This window comes from Somniosus microcephalus, chromosome 16 (genome assembly GCF_052327205.1).
Source record: "Somniosus microcephalus isolate GS21.2 chromosome 16, FLI_Smic_1.0, whole genome shotgun sequence".
Lineage (NCBI taxonomy): Eukaryota > Metazoa > Chordata > Chondrichthyes > Squaliformes > Somniosidae > Somniosus > Somniosus microcephalus.
The window spans coordinates 24,238,696-24,258,463 of NC_141002.1; the positions used below are offsets into that span (position 1 = coordinate 24,238,696).

General features: G+C 45.0%; 1 protein-coding gene across 3 annotated transcripts in view; it reads right to left on the bottom strand.

Annotated features, from left to right (window-relative positions):
- The window catches only part of yaf2 (YY1 associated factor 2), a 196,653-nt gene that overhangs the window by 113,024 nt on the left and 63,861 nt on the right, over positions 1-19,768 (bottom strand). For 2 of the 3 annotated variants that reach the window (XM_086008685.1, XM_086008686.1), the window contains one exon: positions 1,313-1,396. The exons of the other annotated variant lie outside the window; for it this stretch is intronic. In XM_086008685.1, the coding sequence (XP_085864811.1) occupies positions 1,313-1,396 (84 nt within the window). The remainder of the gene's footprint in view (positions 1-1,312; positions 1,397-19,768) is intronic. 3 annotated transcript variants of the gene reach the window in all.

The following is a 19,768-nucleotide window of genomic DNA, read 5'->3' on the forward strand; positions in this document are numbered from 1 at the left end:
TGCTGCTGCAGCTTTCGGGGGAGAAGCAGGGAATACCCAGAGTGCAGGCAAAGTCATTTTATATTACAGCACGCCAGCTTCCAAAACATCGCAAAGATGCTGTCCTGGATCGGAAGGCTAGCTGTGTCGTGAATCTGGCTTAAAAATCACACACTATTTCACTTTTGTTTAGAATTAGGTAGCCTGATGCGACGGCGATGGGGCTTTCAGAGTAAAGCTGACGGGATGTATCCAAACACACTCACTTAAACCGGCAACATCAGTTATCTGAAACATCTGGCTCCACTTATAATATACAAGTAATTAGGAAGGACAAAAGCAAAATACTGCGGATGCTGGAAATCTGAAGTAAAAACAGAAAATGCAGGAAATAATCAGCAGGTCAGGCAGCATCGAACGGAGAGGGAAGCAGAGTTAACATTTCAGGTTGATGACCTTTCATCAGGACGGGAAGATGTTAGAGATGAACAGCTTTTAAGTAATAGCAAAGCTGGGGAAAGGGAGGGGGGCACGAAAGGGACAAAATGGCGGGGTGTGTGATAGGGTAGAAGGCAGGAGCGATTAAACAAAAGGGATGATGATGCAAGGCAAAAGGAGGTGATAACGGGACAAACATGGAAACAAAGATAGGTCCAGTGGAGGCGTAAACAGTTACAGAATGTCCAACCCTTGTTTCCAAAAGCTGTTCATCTCCAGTATCCTCCAATTCTGATGAAAGGTCATTGACCTGAAACGTTAACTCTGTTTTATCTCTCCACAGATACTGCCTGACCTGCTGAGTATTTCCAGCATTTTCTGTAGTTTTTAAGGACATTTGTTTCACTCGTTTACATAAGGCAACATGGTCCACCATATAATTGTGAACAATACACAGACATTTTGGTCTCCACATCCTTGGTTGAATATTTACACTTGACAATTTCTACTATTTTTTTTTTAAAGTCTACTTCTCAGTGTTACACATTTGCTGGTGGTGAATGCTTCTGTTCCACTACGGTCAACATTTGATATACATGCACAACTTTAAACTGTCATTTGAAAGCATTTCTATGATTTAAAAAAAACTTAAATCCTTAATGCATCCTGCTGCAGCTCATTAGCCACAGAAACTATTTTTTTTCTCCTTTTAAAATCTTTCATGATTGAACCCACTGTTGACTATGCACGCAGTTAAAGAGAGGAAACGAGAAAGCAACAGACTGAGGCTGAGCTGACTTACAGTAACTGGTCCGGACACGTTATGAAAGGAACGGCATGAGCCCTTCCACTGCACTGAAAAGTGCGTGCCTGTCCTGGTATGTCAAATACTCACATGCTGCTTGGGTTGGATCTTGTAGGTCGTCCCGGATGGCTTTTCGAAGTGGTGATGCTGACCGGTGGCTTTCCTTGGGACGGGCTAATGGGGAAAGGGTGCAAGCAATGAGGCAGAGAGAAGTATTTGACAGCCGTACTGCATTCGCTGGCCCATAACTGACTTCTGCCAGAACCGTGGAGCCACTCAGCAAAATTCAACATGCAAAGAATAAACTAAGAACGTAACTAGGAACATGATGGATCATGTCTGAAAACTAATGTGTTGCAACTTGGGTTATGTTTCCATGGTTACGGTGATTGAATAAAGGGATTCAATAAGCATTCAATTTACAGATTACTTTTTTTTTAATATATTAAACTGCTTCACCAGAATGCTTATGTTTAACTTGAATGGAAAACAAACACAAGATGCTCTTTATGTGCTAAAATGCATTTAGTACAAGCTTTCTAAGTGCTGTTGCTCACTGCACTATATTACCACTGATGGTCTATGATTTTACCAAAGGAACACGAATAATTTTAAGTAAACCCTGCCAAGTCTCTCTCAAATTCATTTTGCATGCATGAACAGAATCATTTCAAAATGGTTACTATAACACACATAATGCAATATCTAAGTACTACAATTAAATGCAAATTTTGACATATCCAATATATAGTTCTTTAAATGAATATATATAATTACATAGAGAGACACTATATACATATAGACATGCACACACGGCTCTTCAGCACAGTGGCTAAATACACCATCTGGAGTGATGCTGAGTTATACAGACCAGGAAGGCCCCCAAGTGTAACCCTGGCCTATGTGGAGCTAGCTGATCTCAGTGGGGCATTTTAGGTGTACAACCGGTCTTCAGTTCTGGGCACCGCACGCCAGGAAGGATATATTGGCCTTGGAAGGGGAACAGTGCGGATTCACCAGAATAATACCGGGGCTAAAAGGGTTAATTTATGAGGACAGGTTGCATAGACTAGGCTTGCATTCCCTAGAGTTTCGAAGATTAAGGGGTGATCTAATTGAGGTGTTTAAGATGATTAAAAGATTTGATAGGGTCGATAGAGATAAACTATTTCCTCTGTTTGGGGGAGCCCAGAACAAGGAGGCATAAACTTAAAATTAGAGCTAGGCCGTTCAGGGGTGATGTCAGGAAGCACTTCTTCACATAATGGATAGTGGAAATCTGGAACACTCTCCCTCAAAGGCTGTTGAGGCCAGGTCAATTGAAAATTTTTAAATGCGATTGATAGATTTTTGTTAGGCAAGGTATTAAGGATTACAGAACCAAGGTGAGTAAATGAAGTTAAGATACAGATCAGCCAAGGTTAATTAAATTACAGAACAGGCTTGAGGGGCTGAATGGCCTACTCCTGTTCCTATGTTCCAGTGCCCCTGGGATAGAGGGCAGAGGAAAAAAAAACAGGGATCCCACTTGCAGCTTTCCATTGACCCTGGTTGGAAAAACATGCATAGACATTGGGGAGCGTACGTTTTGAAGTCGACTGTGGCATCACCCTCTCCCTTCCCTCCCCCCCCAATAGTTCAACACCCTAACATTAAACGTTGAGTCTCACACAAAGTCGATTAAAGCTGTAATGCACCTGTATTGTCTTGTGGGTGCAGCAGAGGTTTAAAAGAAAAATCTGTGTGTGTGTGTTGGGTAGGACAAGAATCAAACATTTGACACCTTTTGGGCCCCAATTCCAGAATCAGTTGGCACCACCTTTTGTTTTTAGGGGTAGGAGGAAAAGCCGATAAAGAGAAGAAACAACAATGGTTGATGTCACAAGTTGAGAATGCACAATCCTGCTTCACAATCCCTGCTTCTAAAAATATTTTGCGGACAGGGGGGAGTTAGTGATTTTACCGTTGTATCATCCGTACTATTACATCGAAATCAGGCCATTCGGCCCAACCCGTCCGTGTTGGCATTTATTCTTCACACAAGCAGGGGCTCTAATCCCATGTGCCTGCCATATCTCCTTATGTAAATAACATGTACAATAGATTCACTTATACAATAATTGAATTTTAAGGCTATTTAATATTTTAATTTTGTGGCCATACCTTTACCATCATATTCCAATCTCACTGTTATCTATGCGCTTGATACAAGCCAGTGCATACATCACTCTAAACTAGCTTGGCTCTGAAGATTAAAACACCGTTCTTGCAGTATTTTCTGAAGTGAGTAATCTTTGATCTTTTTATATAAAGATATAAAAGGAGAATTTTAATAAAACATTTTTTGTACAGACCAAAAAAGTCAGTTACATACAGTAAGAGGAGCCCTAGTGTATTTGTTCTTTTGCATCTTACCCATCTCCATCAATAATGCACGAACTGAAGTCCTACTTTAGAAATGTAATTGGCCTCCTTCATTTTAATCTAGTTTCCATCAACTGCCAAAATCTACTTTCATTTAAATGATCATGAAAGAAAACACAAGACCAGTATCTTCCCACATCGCCAGTGACTTTTCTTTTAAAACATACTCATTAAAAAGGTGAAGAATGTCAGTGCTGGGGAACATCACCTCAACAGCTTCTGACGCTCAACCACAACATCCAATACAGGTACAGTCAACGGTTCCCTCAATTCTGTTCTGACAAACCAGCTCAAGCCCAACTTCAAAAGCCTGCTGGACGGTTGTAAATGTGTCCTTTTCTCACACCAAATGTCATGACAGCCCTAGTTAAAACAAATGTTCAACATGAACCTTTTAGTCAAACTCTGAACAGTACTGTGCTGTGGTCCCACATACCGCAAACTGGTAAATACAACCCAAGTTCACTTTCACTCCATTGCTCTGGACTAGATTAAAATCCAAATCCTTGCAACAAAGGTGCAGTTTGCTAATTCACTGAAGCATCCGGACTCATTCCTTCAACTACACTATCCAGATACTGCCAAGCTTTCAAAGACCAAGATCAAGAAAAAAACGTTCCATCTCGATAAGGTGCCACAAGTTTTAAAATAGTCCTCACCAGTCAGTGCCTCAGCAGGGCCATTTGACTTTTGACATGCTGCTTTCAAACTATTTTCTTGGAATCACTTTAGATACTCATGAAGAGAGCCAGCACGGGCTCGACGGGCTGAATGGCATCCTTCTGAGCTGTTATCATTCTCTCTCTTTCCTTCCCCTTCAACTTCAATCATTCCCCATTCCCCTCTCACTCCTCCAATTTATCTAATTCTTTCTTCTGTTGCTTTCAATCTCTTCCTACTTGCCCAACCCCTCAGTCGATCCCTCTTTGCTCTTTTTCCTCAGTCTCTCTGCCTCTCCTTGTATTTTCTCCCTCTCGCCATTACCGATGGTAACATGTTCCATAAACCCCTAGCACCACTTCTGTGCCAGGTAACTAAATCTGGCTTCTTTCCGGGTGCAGAGGCCAGCAGCGCACAATATGCTCACTTTCTGACCGATTTGTTTAAAAACGAGTGTGCCCGTATCCTAACTTGCACCGAGTCCTGTTCGCCCATCACCCCTGTGCTCACTGACCTTCAGTGGCTCCCAACGCCTCAATTTTCAAATTCCCATCATCATGTTCAATTCCATCCATGGCTTCACCCCTCCCTATCTCTGTAACCTTCGGCAGCTCAGCAACCTTCCAAGATCTCTGCGATCCTCCAACTCTGGTCTCTTGTGCATTCCCCACTTTGTTCACCCCATCACTGGCAGTTGTGCCTTTAGCCGTCTAGGCCCTAAACTCTGAAATTCCCTCTCCAAACCTCTTTACCTCACCCACCTCTCTCTCCTTCTTTAAGACGCTGCTTAAAAACTATCTACCTGTCCTAAAGTCTCCTTCTTTGGCTCCGTTTCAATTTTTATCTGATTACGCACCCTATAGCACCTTGGGACGTTTTATTATGCTAACGGCGCTATACAAATGCAAGTTGTTGTGTGCACTGCAGGCACAATCTTCCACTATAGCAGCACATTTGGAGTAAAATTCAAATTCATTCAAAATATAATGTAGTTGCTCAGAATTCATGTGTGGTGTTGTGGCTAATCAGCATCTCAATGTAATCAAGTTTTAATTAACAAAATAAAAAGTCTTGATTTTATTCAGTTTGGCACTAGCTCTAACTGGCATTAAAGTTCAGGTTTACAACTATGCCTAGTTTTCTCATGGATTTGCTATGACTGAAAATTTCCTTTAATGGTAATACAAGGGCTAGGTTTTCCACCTAGTTATAGTCAATGAACAGAAACAGCTAGTCCTATTTGAATCATCACCTGTCCAACATAACTATACTTCAGTATCTTCAGTGCACTAAGTACTTGGATCCAAATGTTAATTGCAGGTAAACATCACCTGTAGTAAGCATGGGGTCAGCTTCCATACATACGCCAGCCATCTCCACACTGCCAACACCCTTCACTCCACCTGTTTTTGCTGTGCTGTCCTATTGCCTGTGCAACTTCAAGCTGTGGATGAGCTGAAACTTCCTCCCGCTACACATCAGGAAGACCAAGGCAAATCTTTTTGGTTCTCATCAGAATTTTGGACCATAGCTCCCCGACCCCGATTCCACCCCACATCCTGGATGCTTACTCGAGCCAAACCAGACTATGGTGGTTTGCTTGACCGTGAACTGAGCTTCAAGTCTCACACGTGATCCATCATCAAGGTGCTTCCAGTGCTGTAATACAAGTTCCCTTTGCCCCTTCTCACCCACATTGCTGCCGAAACAGTCATCCATGCCATTGTCACCTCCAGTTTCTCCAATGTTCTCTTTGCTGCACCCAAGTTCCACTCTTCACAAAGTCCAGCTCATCCAGAACACTGCTGCCAGTATCCGACCCTACACCAGGCCGCATTCCCCCACCAGACCCATCATCGTCAACTTCCATACGCATCCTATCCCCACAACACTGAATTCAAAATTTGCAAGTTCAATCTATAAATCTCTCCATGGCCTATTCCCCAACCAACCCCCACCCCGACCTTTGCCACCTTCTCCAGCCAGTTCCCACTCACTGCTTCTGTGATTTCAGCCAGTTGTGCACACCTCCCTCTTTCAGCACCACTATCGGTGGCAAAATGTGAATATCGTGCCTCAGCACTCTGAAATTTCGTTCCCATAGTTTCTGCCTTGACATGTCTCTCCCCACTTTTAAAAGGTTATCTCTTCAATGTGCCTTTGGTAATCTTCCCAACCCTCTGCTCAGTGTCCAGTTTCCTCTTTGTAAAGCACCTCAGGAGGTTTAACTGTTGAAGGTGCTCATCTAAATACAAGCTGTTGTTGCTGCTGTAAATTACCATGAAAGAAAAGAATGAACTTGCATCCAGTTGTTATGATCCATGTCAGAACCAACGACATAGCAGGACCTCTTCCCTAATCTTTCCTAAGTATCAGGAGTCAGGATTTAAATTGAAAAGCAGGACCCCATGGTAATCATCTCAGGATTATTACCCAAGCCACATGCAAATTGGCATGGGGACAAACAGATTAGGAAAGTCAACGCGTGGCTAAAGGAGCGGTGTGGGAAGGATGGGTTCCATTTCGTGGGACACAGGCGTCAGTACTGGGACAGGAAGGAGCTGTACCGTTGGGAGGGGCTGCTCCTGAACTGGGCTGGTACCAAGGTCCGAGCGGAAAGGAAAAAAGGGATGTAAATAAGACTTTAAACTAATAACATAGTGGGAGGAAACTACTAGAAATTACAGAAATCTAACAATAAAAGAATCAGGAAAGAGAGTAAAGGACAAGCTAAAGAAAGGAATAAGGATAACACGAATCACCAGTGATCAGATATAGTCATAGAACATGAAGGTGAAATAACTACTAAAAACAGAGAGGAATAATAAATAAAAATAATTTAAACTGTTGATATGGTAATGTATGTAGTAGTATTCAAAACAAAATGAATGAACTGGTGGCAATCATTTGTAGAGAGGATCTGGATATAGTAGGGATGACTGAAACATGGCTACATAGAGAACAGAATTAGCAACTAAAAATTGCAGGATATAACACATTTAGGAAGGAAAGAGGGCAGGTGGAATAGCTGTACTAGTTAAAGATAACATAATGGCAACAGATAAAAAGGGTGTAAACAGTAATAAGATAGATATAGAATCCATATGGATTGAGTTAAAAGATAAGGGATCCATCACACTAATAGGGGTATACTATAGACATCCAAATAGTGGAAGGGAATTGGAGGAAGAAATGTACTGTATAGGCAAATCTATAAGGTGAGTAGCATGAGATTTTACAGTGTATACAGGATTCCTTTCTCACTCGGTGTGTAAGACCACCAACAAGAAAAGAATCTGCTGGATCTTCTCATGGGTAATGAACCAGAACAGATGTGAGAAGTAAGAGTAAGAAAGTATCTTAGTACAGGTAGACTATCCTTTATCCGGAAACCTTGGGACCAGCCGTGTTTCGGTTTTCGGAAAATTTTGGATTTCAGAAGGTATTACGGGGCAGCACCCCGTAAGCCACCACTTTCGGTTTTCAGAGGTTTTCTGTTTTCGGAAGTGCGGATAAAGGCTGGTACACTATCCCTTATCCGAAAGGGTGGGGGTCGGCGGGGGGAGAAAAGAATATCGGACGGGCCGCTGCAGCTATCGGGCGGGCCGCTGTATTGTTGGGTTCACTCTCCCGGTATACCTCCTTCACACTGCCCAGCTCGGCCTGCAATCTCCTACCCAGGAGGGAACTCAGTGACCCTCTGCCCTGCTCAGCGTAAGTCGTGCGCCACTCTGGTCATGTCGTGCGCACGACTTACGCTGAACGAAAAAACTTTCGGTTTTTAGAGGGTTTCGGTTTTCGGAAGTTCGGATAAAGGATAGTCTACCTGTAGTAGCACTCTCAACATAGTAAGGTTCAAGATTAGGATCAAGAGTGACTTAAGTAGGACAAAGACTAAGGGAATAGATTGGAAAAGAGCAAAATATGAGGAAATGAGGATCGAACTAAAGAAGGTAAACAGGGAGAAAATCTTGAAAAACAGAGACAGAAAAAGGTGAGAAATCTTTAAAAGGGTAATCAATAGAGTTCAAGAGAAATGTATTCCACTAAAAGCTAAAAACAAGCAAGCTAATTATAGGACACCATGGATGAATAAAGAACTAAAGAGAAAATTGAATCTAAAAGACATAACTACTTAGATACTACAGGAGAGGACAAAAGAGATTAGGAGAGAAGTAATAAAAACCATCAAGAAATCAAAGAGAAATTACAAAATCACATTATTATTTATTTTTATATTCCTTGATAAAGTGTCTATAGACAAATAATAATAAGAAAATTAAAGTAGGATAGGGCCACTAAAAACAAGATAAACTCACAGGTAATTAAAAAGAAATGGCAGAAGTATTGAATAACTACTTTGCCTCAGTTTTTACTAAATAAACAATTAAATAGGCACTTCACCAGAGGATGAGTTTAAAAGATCAATACAGTTGGGATAGAAAGGGAAAAAATAATTGACAAACTAGCAAAACTAAAAGAGGATAAAAATCCAGGTATGCACCCACACATACTCAAGGAAACTAGGGAGGAGATAGCAGAGGCAAAAGTTCCGTGGAAGAGGGGATAGTGCCAGGACTGGTGGACAGCTAATGTTCTTATATACAAAAAGGGAGATAGATCAAAACCTGGGAACTATAGACCAGTCAGCTTAATGTCAGTGATAGGAAAGATACTGGAATCTATACTAAAAAAAATTGATAGAAGAGCATCTAGAGACAGAAAATAATAACAAAGTCAGCATGGATTCCGAAGGGCTAAGTCATGCTTAACTAACCTGACAGAATTCTTTGAAGAGGTAACAGAAAGAGTAAACAAGGGTAATGCAGTAGAGGTCATATATTTGGATTTGCAAAAGGCCTTCAATAAGGTACCACACAGTAGGCTCATGATTAGGTAGGGCATGTGGAGTTGGGACTAATAGCTGAATAGATAGCAAATTGGCTAAAAAATAGAAAGCAAAGAATAGGGGTAAAGGATAGTTATTCAGATTGGAGTAAGGTATAAAGCGGTGTTCCACAAGGATCAGTGCTCTAACCACTATTACTCATAATTTGCATTATTGATTTGGACTTAGGAACAACTAACTCAATATCAAAATTTGCAGATGATACCAAACTGGGGGGTGTAGCTAATGTAATGTATATACCTTTATTAAGGGGGGAACTACTTTTTACAGCTCGTGCATACTGTAGTACCGGCAGTGACCACACCTGTATATAGCGCACTAAGTAGTAATCTGTACAGGCAGTTCCAGTGTGAGCCACATTGAGTAAACACCTGTTGTACCGTTTCTCCTGCAGTCTGTGTCTTATTATACACGGACACAGCATTGGCGACAAGGCAAGTTCAAACCTACCTGCAACTCCGCATCACCTCCCGGGGATTCGTTCCTGGAGATCAGTGGATTGGAGGTCAAGGCCAGAGACTCGGGCGTCGACCACGGGCAACCGCCCAGTCATCCAGCAGAGACTCGAGAATTGCGGGGGAGGCTGTCGAGAGCCAGGCTTGGCTTTCCAGTCGAGGTGGTCCAGCAAAACGGGCTGGCAACAGGTAGTGCGCAGACCCTTCCCGGACAGCGGCGGGCTAGAGCCCGACCGAGCGGCACAGCAAAGGGCCGAGCAGCGTCGACGGGGGAGAGAGAGGGCAGAGCGCACAGGGCGCAGCCGGTGTTCAGGGGCCGAGCAGCGTCGAAGAGAGGGAGAGAGAGACGCGCAGAAACCCGTGAGGCGCCGCCATTGCCACGAGGACCGCCGAGAACAGCGTTGGCAGCAGCGCAGGAGACGCGCGCGAAACCTACAGGGCGCTGCCATTGCCACGAGAACTGTCGGGAGCGGCGTTGGCAGCAGCGGGGGAGGAAGGAAAGCGCGGGAGACGCCATTTTAAGCCATTGGGAGATGCCATTTTAAACCACACCCAAAATGCCGATGAGTGGCAGTATCACCGCATTTGACAATGAAGTCGAAGATTGGACTACATATGTCGAACAAATAGAGGTATACTGCAAGGCAAATGAGGTGTCAGATGACAAGAAAGCGTCGGTATTGTTAAATTTAATGGGTGCAAAGACGTATGGTTTATTACGAAATCTAGTAACCCCAACGAAGCCAATGGAAAAGAGTTTTGAAGACATAGTAACGATACTACAGGAACATTTAAACCCCACACCGCTGCTGATAGCAGAAAAATTCAAGTTTCACAAACGGAACCAGCATAAGGATGAAAACAATGCTGATTATGTAACAGAACTGCACAAACTATCGAAACACTGCCGGTTTGGAGCGGGACTGGCAGACAGCTTAAGGGACAAGTTTGTGTGTGGGCTTCAAAGTGAAGGAACCCAGAAACGGCTTTTATCTGAAAAGGACCTTACGCTGGAAAACGCTTTCAGCATTGCGGTATCATATGAAGCAGCAGCACCACGGGGCGCTGCAGAGATACAACAGAGACCGCAAGAATATGGCACAAACGAAATGTCATATGGAACAGAGAAGTGCGATCGCTGCGGCAGAACAACACACGACCAGAATGATTGCTGGTTCAAAGACAAAGTGTGCAGACAGTGTGGAAAAGTAGGACACATAGCACGAGTCTGCAGGTCGGGAAAGAAAACCAGCAATAAGAAACCTACCAAAGGAAAGTACAAGAAGGTACATAAGATGACGGAGAATAGTTCAGACGAACTAAAGATAACAACTCCAAAAGCAGGGAACTGAGTTGTCTGAAACTACATAATGTGATCACAACGGAGGATCACCGAACCATTTGGGTCACTCTCAAGATAGCAGGAGTCCAGGTAAAGATGGAATTGGACACAGGATCAGCCCTAACAGTCATAAACCGACGGGACTACGAGCGGCTATTCTCACACATACCCTTGAGAGACACAAAAATTATTTTGAAGACGTACACGGGGCAAAAAGTCTACCCCAAAGGAAAAATAAGGGTGACCATTATATATAACGGTAAGGAAACACCAAAACTAGACCTGTATGTATTGCAAGATGGAGGACCACCATTACTGGGACGTGAATGGATCCGGAAAATACAACTGGCTTGGCATTCCATACAGGCACTGACTGTGGCTGACAAAAAGGATGACGACGTCACACCTGGGCGACTGTCAAAGATCCTAACTGACATGAAAGAAGTGTTCCAGCAAGGACTCGGAACACTAAAAGGCATGACAACGACGATTAAAATTGAAGAAAACGCAAGCCCAAAATTTTTTAAGGCCATACTGGTACCTTATGCGATCCACCCAGCCGTCGAAGCAGAGCTGGAGTGTCTGGAACGTTCAGGTGTACTGTCCAAGGTAGACTGGAGCGAGTGGGCTACACCCATCGTCCCTGTGATGAAAAAGTCGTTGAGCAGCACGCCTGGGGAACCAAGGAAGGTTCGCATCTGTGGGGACTTTAAGGTAACAGTGAACCCGGTCCTTCACACCGTACAATATCCACTTCCGCGGATTAAAGATATTTTCGCCTCGCTATCTGGAGGGAAACGCTTCACTAAGATTGATCTGGCCCAGGCGTATCTGCAAATGGAGGTAGAAGAAGCATCAAAAAAATACCTCACAATCAACACCCATAAAGGTCTCTACCAATACAACCGGCTGGTATTCGGGGTAGCATCAGCTCCGGCTATTTGGCAGAGGGCAATGGAACAAGTCCTGCAAGGGATCCCAGGGACCCAGTGTTATTTGGACGACATCCTGGTCACGGGCGAAAATGACAGTGATCACCTTGCCAACCTGGAGCAGGTGCTCACTAGATTGCAGGAATATGGGCTCCGAGCTAACCGCCCCAAATGCGAGTTTTTTAGAAAACAGATCTCGTGTTGTGGCCACGTTATCGATAGAGGGGTTACATAAATCCACAGAGAAGATTGAGGCAGTAGTCAAGGCTCCAGCACCGGAAAATGTGTCACAACTGAGGTCGTTCCTCGGGCTGGTAAACTACTACCATAAGTTCTTGCCAAATTTGTCTACAATACTACACCCACTGAACACCCTACTGCAAACTGGGGTGCCATGGAAGTGGAGTGACGAATGTAGACGAACTTTCCAGAAGAGCAAAACACTAATCACATCGAAAGAGGTATTGGCCCATTACAACCCGGCATTACCAATTCGGTTGGCATGTGATGAGTCACCCTACGGCATTGGAGCGGTGCTGTCGCATAAATTCTCGGACGGCTCAGAGAGGCCAATAGCCTTTGCGTCACGATCACTAACCTCAGCCGAGCGTCATTACGCCCAGATTGACAGGGAGGCCCTCAGCCTAGTGTGGGGAGTGAAAAAGTTCAATCACTATCTGCACGGGCAGAAATTCACCTTGCTGACTGATCACCAGCCTCTTGTCTCCATTTTTAATCCGAAGGGCGTTCCGGTGATGACTGCGCAACGACTACAAAGATGGTCACTTTTTCTAGGGGCGCACCACTATGAGATTGAATATAAGGGCACGAAACAGCATGGAAATGCTGATGGGCTATCACGCCTGCCACTGCCTACTGCAGAGGAAGCACCAGCAGTGGATCCTGTCGAAATATTCCATTCGACTATAGTTGAATACCTACCGGTAACTAACGCTTGTATCGAAAAGGAAACCCGAAATGACCCAACACTGTCTCGGGTATATGATTTGACGGTGAAGGGATGGCCAGCACATGGCGACTCACTGTTGCCAGCATTCTCGACAAGGAGAGAACAGCTGTCAGTGTGCCGGGTGACCTTGATGTGTGGCTCCCGAGTGGTAATTCCACCCAAGTTAAGGGATAGAGTGCTCAATGGGCTTCATGAGGGTCATCTGGGAGGGGTAAAAATGAAAAGCCTAGCCAGGGCTTATGTGTGGTGGCCGGGAATCGATAAACAAATCGAGGACCTGACCAAGAGCTGCTCAGGATGCCAGAAAGTCCAAAATGCACCACCACAGGCCCCTCTACACCCATGGGAGTGGCCCTCATCTCCATGGCAACGGGTGCATATTGATTTTGCTGGTCCATTCATGGATTCAATGTTTTTAATAGCCGTGGATGCGCACTCGAAATGGCCTGAGGTCATCAAAATGTTCTCCACCACCACGGAGAAAACTATTGCAGTCCTACGGACCATTTTTGCCAGGAATGGCTTGCCAGAACAGATTTGCTCCGACAATGGACCACAGTTTGTGTCCGAAGAGTTCCAGAGGTTCTTGAAAAAGAATGGGGTACGGCATTACACATCCGCCCCGTATCATCCAGCCACAAATGGATTGGCCGAGAGGTTCGTACAAACCTTTAAGAAGGCAATAAAGGCTATGTACAATGACAACATTCCGCTGCAGCACAAGGTGGACAATTTCCTGTTCGCCTACCAAAATGCGATACATGCAGTCACCAACCAGGCCCCAGCCATGATGTTCTTTAACCGAAGGTTAAGATCTCGCCTGGATTTGCTCAGGCCAAACGTACGAAGAGATGTTGAGAGTAAGCAATTCCAGCACATCCATGAGAAGCCAACAAGGAGCTTCAATGTAGGGCAACCAGTCTTGGCCCGCAACCACCGAACAGAAAAATGGCAGCCAGGAACGATATGCACACTGCAGGGCCCACTAATGTACACAGTGGACGTTGGGGAGAGCATCGTGAGACGCCATGCTGACCAGATCCGAGAGTCACAGGAACAAGTCAACCCCATGCCTCACCCATACGTACCTGGTGTTGAACCAGACGTACAGGTCGCATCGACCCCAGAAACAGTAGCATCGGAAGCTGATGAACCAACCGACGACAGGGGGCCAGAATCGCCTCCGCACCAAGAGCAAGACACTCGGGAAAGGCGCTATCCAGAAAGGATCAGGAGGCCTCCCCAAAGGCTGAATATATAAATAGACTATTTTCAGCTAATGTTGCATGTTAAAAGTGTTCATTGTAATTAGTTTGATATTTAATTAGTTTGATATTTAATTGTTAAATAAGTGTTATGGTACTGTTAATCTAAAAGGGGAGGAATTGTAATGTGTATACCTTTAAGGTGGGGGGGGGACTACTTTTTACAGCTCATGTATACTGTAGTACCGGCAGTGACCACACCTGTATATAGCACTGAGTAGTAATCTGTACAGGCAGTTCCAGTTGTGAGCCACGTTTAGTAAACACCTGTTGTACCGTTTCTCCTGCAGTCTGTGTCTTATTATACACAGACACAACAGCTAACACTGAGGAAAAATGCAACATAATAAAAAAAGGACATTAGAAAACCTGCAGACTGGGCAGTTAAGTGGCAAATGCGCTTTAACATAGATAAATGTGAGTTAATGCACTTTGGTCGGAAAAATAGAAACATTACCTACATTGAATAATACAGCACAGAAGGAGGCCATTCTTAGAAAATAAGTAAGTGAATGGGGTAGAAGAGCAAAGGGATCTATAGATTCTGGTGAACAAATCATTAAAAGCAGCATCAACAGTCAGCAAAGCAACTAAAAATGCTAACAAAGCACTGGGATTTATTTCTAGGGGTAGAGAATTCAAAAGTAGTGAAGTTATGTTAAACCTGTATGTATAGGATCCTGGTCAGGCCACACTTGGAGTACTGTGCACAGTCCTGTTCTCCATACTATAAAAAGGATATCGAAGCACTGGAAAATGTGCGACAAAGATTTACAAGGATGGTACCAGAACTGAGAGATTACAGCTATTGGGAAAAATTGAATAGGTTGCGAGGAGCATTTGTAATAAGGTGGATGAATTAGCTGCGCAAATAGAGGTAAACGAATATGATTTGGTTGGGATTACGGAAACATGGCTCAAGGATGGCCAAGACTGGGAACTCAACATCCAGGGGTATTCGATATTCAGGAAAGATAGGCAAAAAGGAAAGGGAGGTGGGGTAGCATTACTGGTTAAAGAAGGGATTAATACAATTGTAATGAAGGATATTAGCCCTGATGATGTGGAATCTGTATGGGTAGAATTGAGAAATACTAAGGGGAAAAAAAACATTTGTGGGAGTGGTTTATAGACCTCCAAACAGTAAGGCGGAGGTTGGGGATGGCATTAAAAGGGAAATTAAAGAAGCGTGCAATAAGGGCACAGCAGTCATCATGGGTGACTTTAATCTACATATAGATTGGGCCAACCAAATTAGTAACAATACTGTGGAGGAGGAATTCCTGGAGTGTTTACGGGATGGTTTCCTGGACCAATATGTCGAGGAACCAACCAGAGATCAGGCCATCTTAGACTGGGTATTATGTAACGAGAAAGGATTAATTAGCAATCTTGTTGTACGAGGCCCCTTGGGTCGGAGCGATCATAATATGATCGAATTCTTCATTAAGATGGAGAATGAAGTAGTTGACTCAGAGACAAGGGTCCTCAATTTAAATAAAGGAAACTACGATGGTCTGAGGAGCGAGTTGGGTAGGATTGATTGGGGAATGGCACTCAAAGGGTTGCCGGTGGATAGGCAATGGCAAACATTCAAAGACCAAATGGATGAGCTACAGAATTTGTTCATCCCAGTTTGGCATAAAAATAAAACAAAAAAGGTGACTCAACCATGGCTAACAAGGGAAATTAGGGATAGCATAAGATCCAAGGAGAGGACATACAAATTGGCCAGAAAAAGCAATAATCCTGAGGATTGGGAGCAGTTTAGGAGTCAACAAAAGGAGGACAAAGGGATTAATTAAGAAAGGGAAAATAGAATATGAGAGTAAGCTATCAGGGAACATAAAAACTGACTGTAAAAGCTTTTTTAGATATGTGAAGAAAAAAAGATTGGTGAAGTCAAGTGTAGGTCCCTTACAGTCAGAATCAGGGGAATTTATAATGGGAAACAAAGAAATGGCTGACCAACTAAATACATACTTTGGTTCTGTCTTCACAAAGGAGGTCACAAATAACCTCCCAGAGATGCCGGGGAACATAGGGTCAAATGAGAGGGAGGAACTGAAAGAAATCAGTATCTGTAGGGAAATGGTGTTAGGAAAATTGATGGGACTGAAGGCCGATAAATCCCCAGGGCCTGATGGTCTACATCCCAGGGTACTTAAGGAACTGGCCCTAGAGATAGTAGATGCATTGCTGGTCATCTTCCAGAACTCGATAGACTCTGGAACAGTACCCATGGATTGGAGGGTAGCTAATGTTACCCCACTATTCAAAAAAGGTGGTAGAGAAAAAGCGGGGAATTATAAGCCTGACATCGGTAGTGGGGAAAATGCTAGAGTCTATTATAAAAGATGTAATAGCAGAGCACTTGGAAAGCAGTGACAGGATCGGACAAATTCAACATGGATTTACAAAAGGTAAATCATGCTTGACTAATCTACTGGAATTTTTTGAGGATGTAACTGGTAAAATAGATAAGGGAGAACCAGTGGATGTGGTGTATTTGGACTTTCAGAAGGCTTTCGATAAGGTCCCGCATAAGAGATTAGCGTGCAAAATTAAGGCACATGGGATTGGGGGCAAGGTATTGACTTGGATAAAGAACTGGTTGGCAGACAGAAAGCAAAGAGTTGGAATAAACGGGTCGTTTTCCGAGTGGCAGGCAGTGACTAGTGGGGTACCGCAAGGATCGGTCCTAGGACCCCAGCTGTTCACAATATATATTAATGATCTGGACGAGGGAATTGGATGTAATATCTCCAAATTTGCAGACGACACAAAGCTGGGTGGGAGGGTAAGCTGTGAGGATGATGTTGTGAAACTCCAGTACGATTTGGACAGGTTGGGTGATTGGGCAGAAACATGGCAAATGCACTATAATGTGGATAAATGTGAGGTTATCCACTTTGGTGGCAAAAACAGGAAGGCAGATTATTTGAATGGCAATAGATTGGGAGAAGGGGATGTGCAAAGAGACCTGGGTGTTATTGTGCATCAGTCACTGAAGGTAAGCATGCAGGTGCAGCAGGCGGTTAAGAAGGGAAATGGTATGTTGGCCTTCGTAGCAAGAGGGTTCGAGTACAAGAATAAGGATGTCTTGCTGCAGTTGTACAGGGCCTTGGTGAGACCACACCTTGAGTATTGTGTGCAGTTTTGGTCACCTTACCTGAGGAAGGACGTTCTGGCCATGGAGGGAGTGCAGCGAAGATTCACCAGGCTGATACCTGGGATAGCAGGAATGACGTACGAGGAGAGATTGTGTCGATTGGGCTTATACTCACTGGAGTTTAGAAGATTGAGAGGGGATCTCATCGAAACCTATAAAATTCTGTCAGGTCTGGACAGACTAGATGCAGAAAAGATGTTTCTGATGACCGGGGAGTCCAGAACCAGGGGTCATAGTCTAAGGATAAGGGGTAAGCCATTTAGGACTGAAATGAGGAGGAATTTCTTCACCCAGAGAGTGGTGAACCTGTGGAATTCTCTGCCACAGAGGGCGGTGGAGGCCAATTCATTAAATATATTCAAGAAAGAGTTGGATATATTTCTTGAGGCTAAAGGGATCAAGGGATATGGGGAGAAGGCAGGGACAGGGTGTGGTAAACCACTGTTATTGTTGTTGTTGCACACTGTTGTACCTATGCATGCCTCAGCATGTCTCTGCCCCTGGCTCCACCCACAGGCCCAGGTATAAAGGTGACCGCTCTGCAGCCCCCTGCCTTCTTGGAACCCAGTCAACCACGAGAGACATGCTCTGTTCTTTGCTAATAAAAGCCTTTAGTTACTCTCCTAACTCTCCGTCTTTTATGAGTAATTGATAGCGCATCAATTTTATTAGCAAAAACAAAATGTCGACAACAAACGCTGAGCAGCAGGAGCTGCTGTGAGCCCTCAGACCAACATGCCTGGACCTAGACCCCCAAGCAGCAGGTTCGGCTACCAAATTCGCGCATTGGCTGCGTTGCTTCGAGGCCTACCTGCAAGCCTCAACTGTGACCCTGGACGAAAACAAGTTGGAAATCCTGGCCTCAAAGGTGAGCCACCAAGTTTATACAATAATCCAGGACGCGACGACCTACGCGGCGGCTATCGATCTGCTAAAAAGGCAATACGCACGCCCGGTAAATACGGTCTATGCCAAGCACCTCTTAAGATCCCGCAGACAGCAGCCCGGGGAATCGGTGGAGGCCTTCCTACGGGCACTACGGATACTCGGCCGAGGCTGCGATTGCAAAGAAGTATCAGCCGCAGTACACACGGAGGGACTGATCCGAGATGCTTTCGTTGCGGGTCTAAGGTCCGACTACTCCCGTCAGAGACTGTTGGAAAAGGGAGAAATGGACCTGAGAAAGGTAGTGTCCCTCGCGCTCTCGCTCAACGCGGCCCACAGGAATATGGACGCCTTCTCCCCTAACCGCTCCGCAACGTGGACGCCACAACCTTGGGTCATGGGACCGCCACCTTCAACTGCTGCTGCGATGTCCAAGGCACAGAAATGTTATTTTTGTGGCCAGGCAAAACACCCCAGAGCACGCTGCCCGGCGAGAAACGCTACCTGCTCCGGCTGCGGGAAGAAAGGACACTATGTCAGCGCCTGCAAAGGTAAAACTGCTAACGCCAGCAGTGCCGCGTGTGAACCGTGGGGGCAGCCATCTTGTCCGCCATCTTGGGCTCCCCCAGCCGCGTGGGGATCGGGATCATGGGCGCCGCCATTTTGTCTGCCATCTTGGACGTCTCCAACTTCAACCACGGGGGACCCGGACTCAACCACCGCCTCATCTGACGACCACATCGACTCGCTCGACCATACGCTGGCCTCCGTGACGCTGGACCAATCTCTCCCTCATCAACTGTCCAGGTCCATGATGGACATTACGGTAAACGGCCGCGCCACTACCTGCCTTTTTGACAGCGGGAGCACGGAGAGCTTTATCCACCCCGACACGGTGCGCAGTTACTCTCTCCCGGTCCTGCCGACGCGCCATCGGATCTCTTTGGCTTCCAAAGCCCAGTCAGCGGACGTCGGTGGCTACTGTGTGGTGACCCTTTCAGTAAGGGGCACAGAATACAAAAATTTTAAATTCCTGGTCCTGCCCCATCTCTGCGCTGCCGTTCTACTGGGGTTGGATTTTCAGTGCCACCTTAAGAGTGTCACATTAGCGTACGACGGACCCCTCCCCCCACTCACAGTCTGCAGCCAGCAGCTTTTAAATCGCCCGCCGTGCACCATTTGCAGCCTCTCCACCCTTAAAGTTCCCCCCCCTCCTTGTTCGCTAACCTCACCCGCGACTGTAAGCCCATCGCTACCAAAAGCAGGCGTTACAGTGCCGGGGATAGGAGCTTCATTAAATCCGAGGTAGTGAGACTCCTGAAGGAAGGGATTATTGAAAGTAGCACCAGCCCATGGCGAGCACAAGTGGTGGTAGTGAAGACTGGCGAAAAACAGCGCCTAGTTATTGACTACAGCCAGACGATCAATCGCTACACTCAGCTAGATGCATACCCACTCCCCCGCATATCTGACATGGTCAATCAGATAGCACAATACCGGGTGTTCTCGACGATTGATCTGAAGTCGGCATA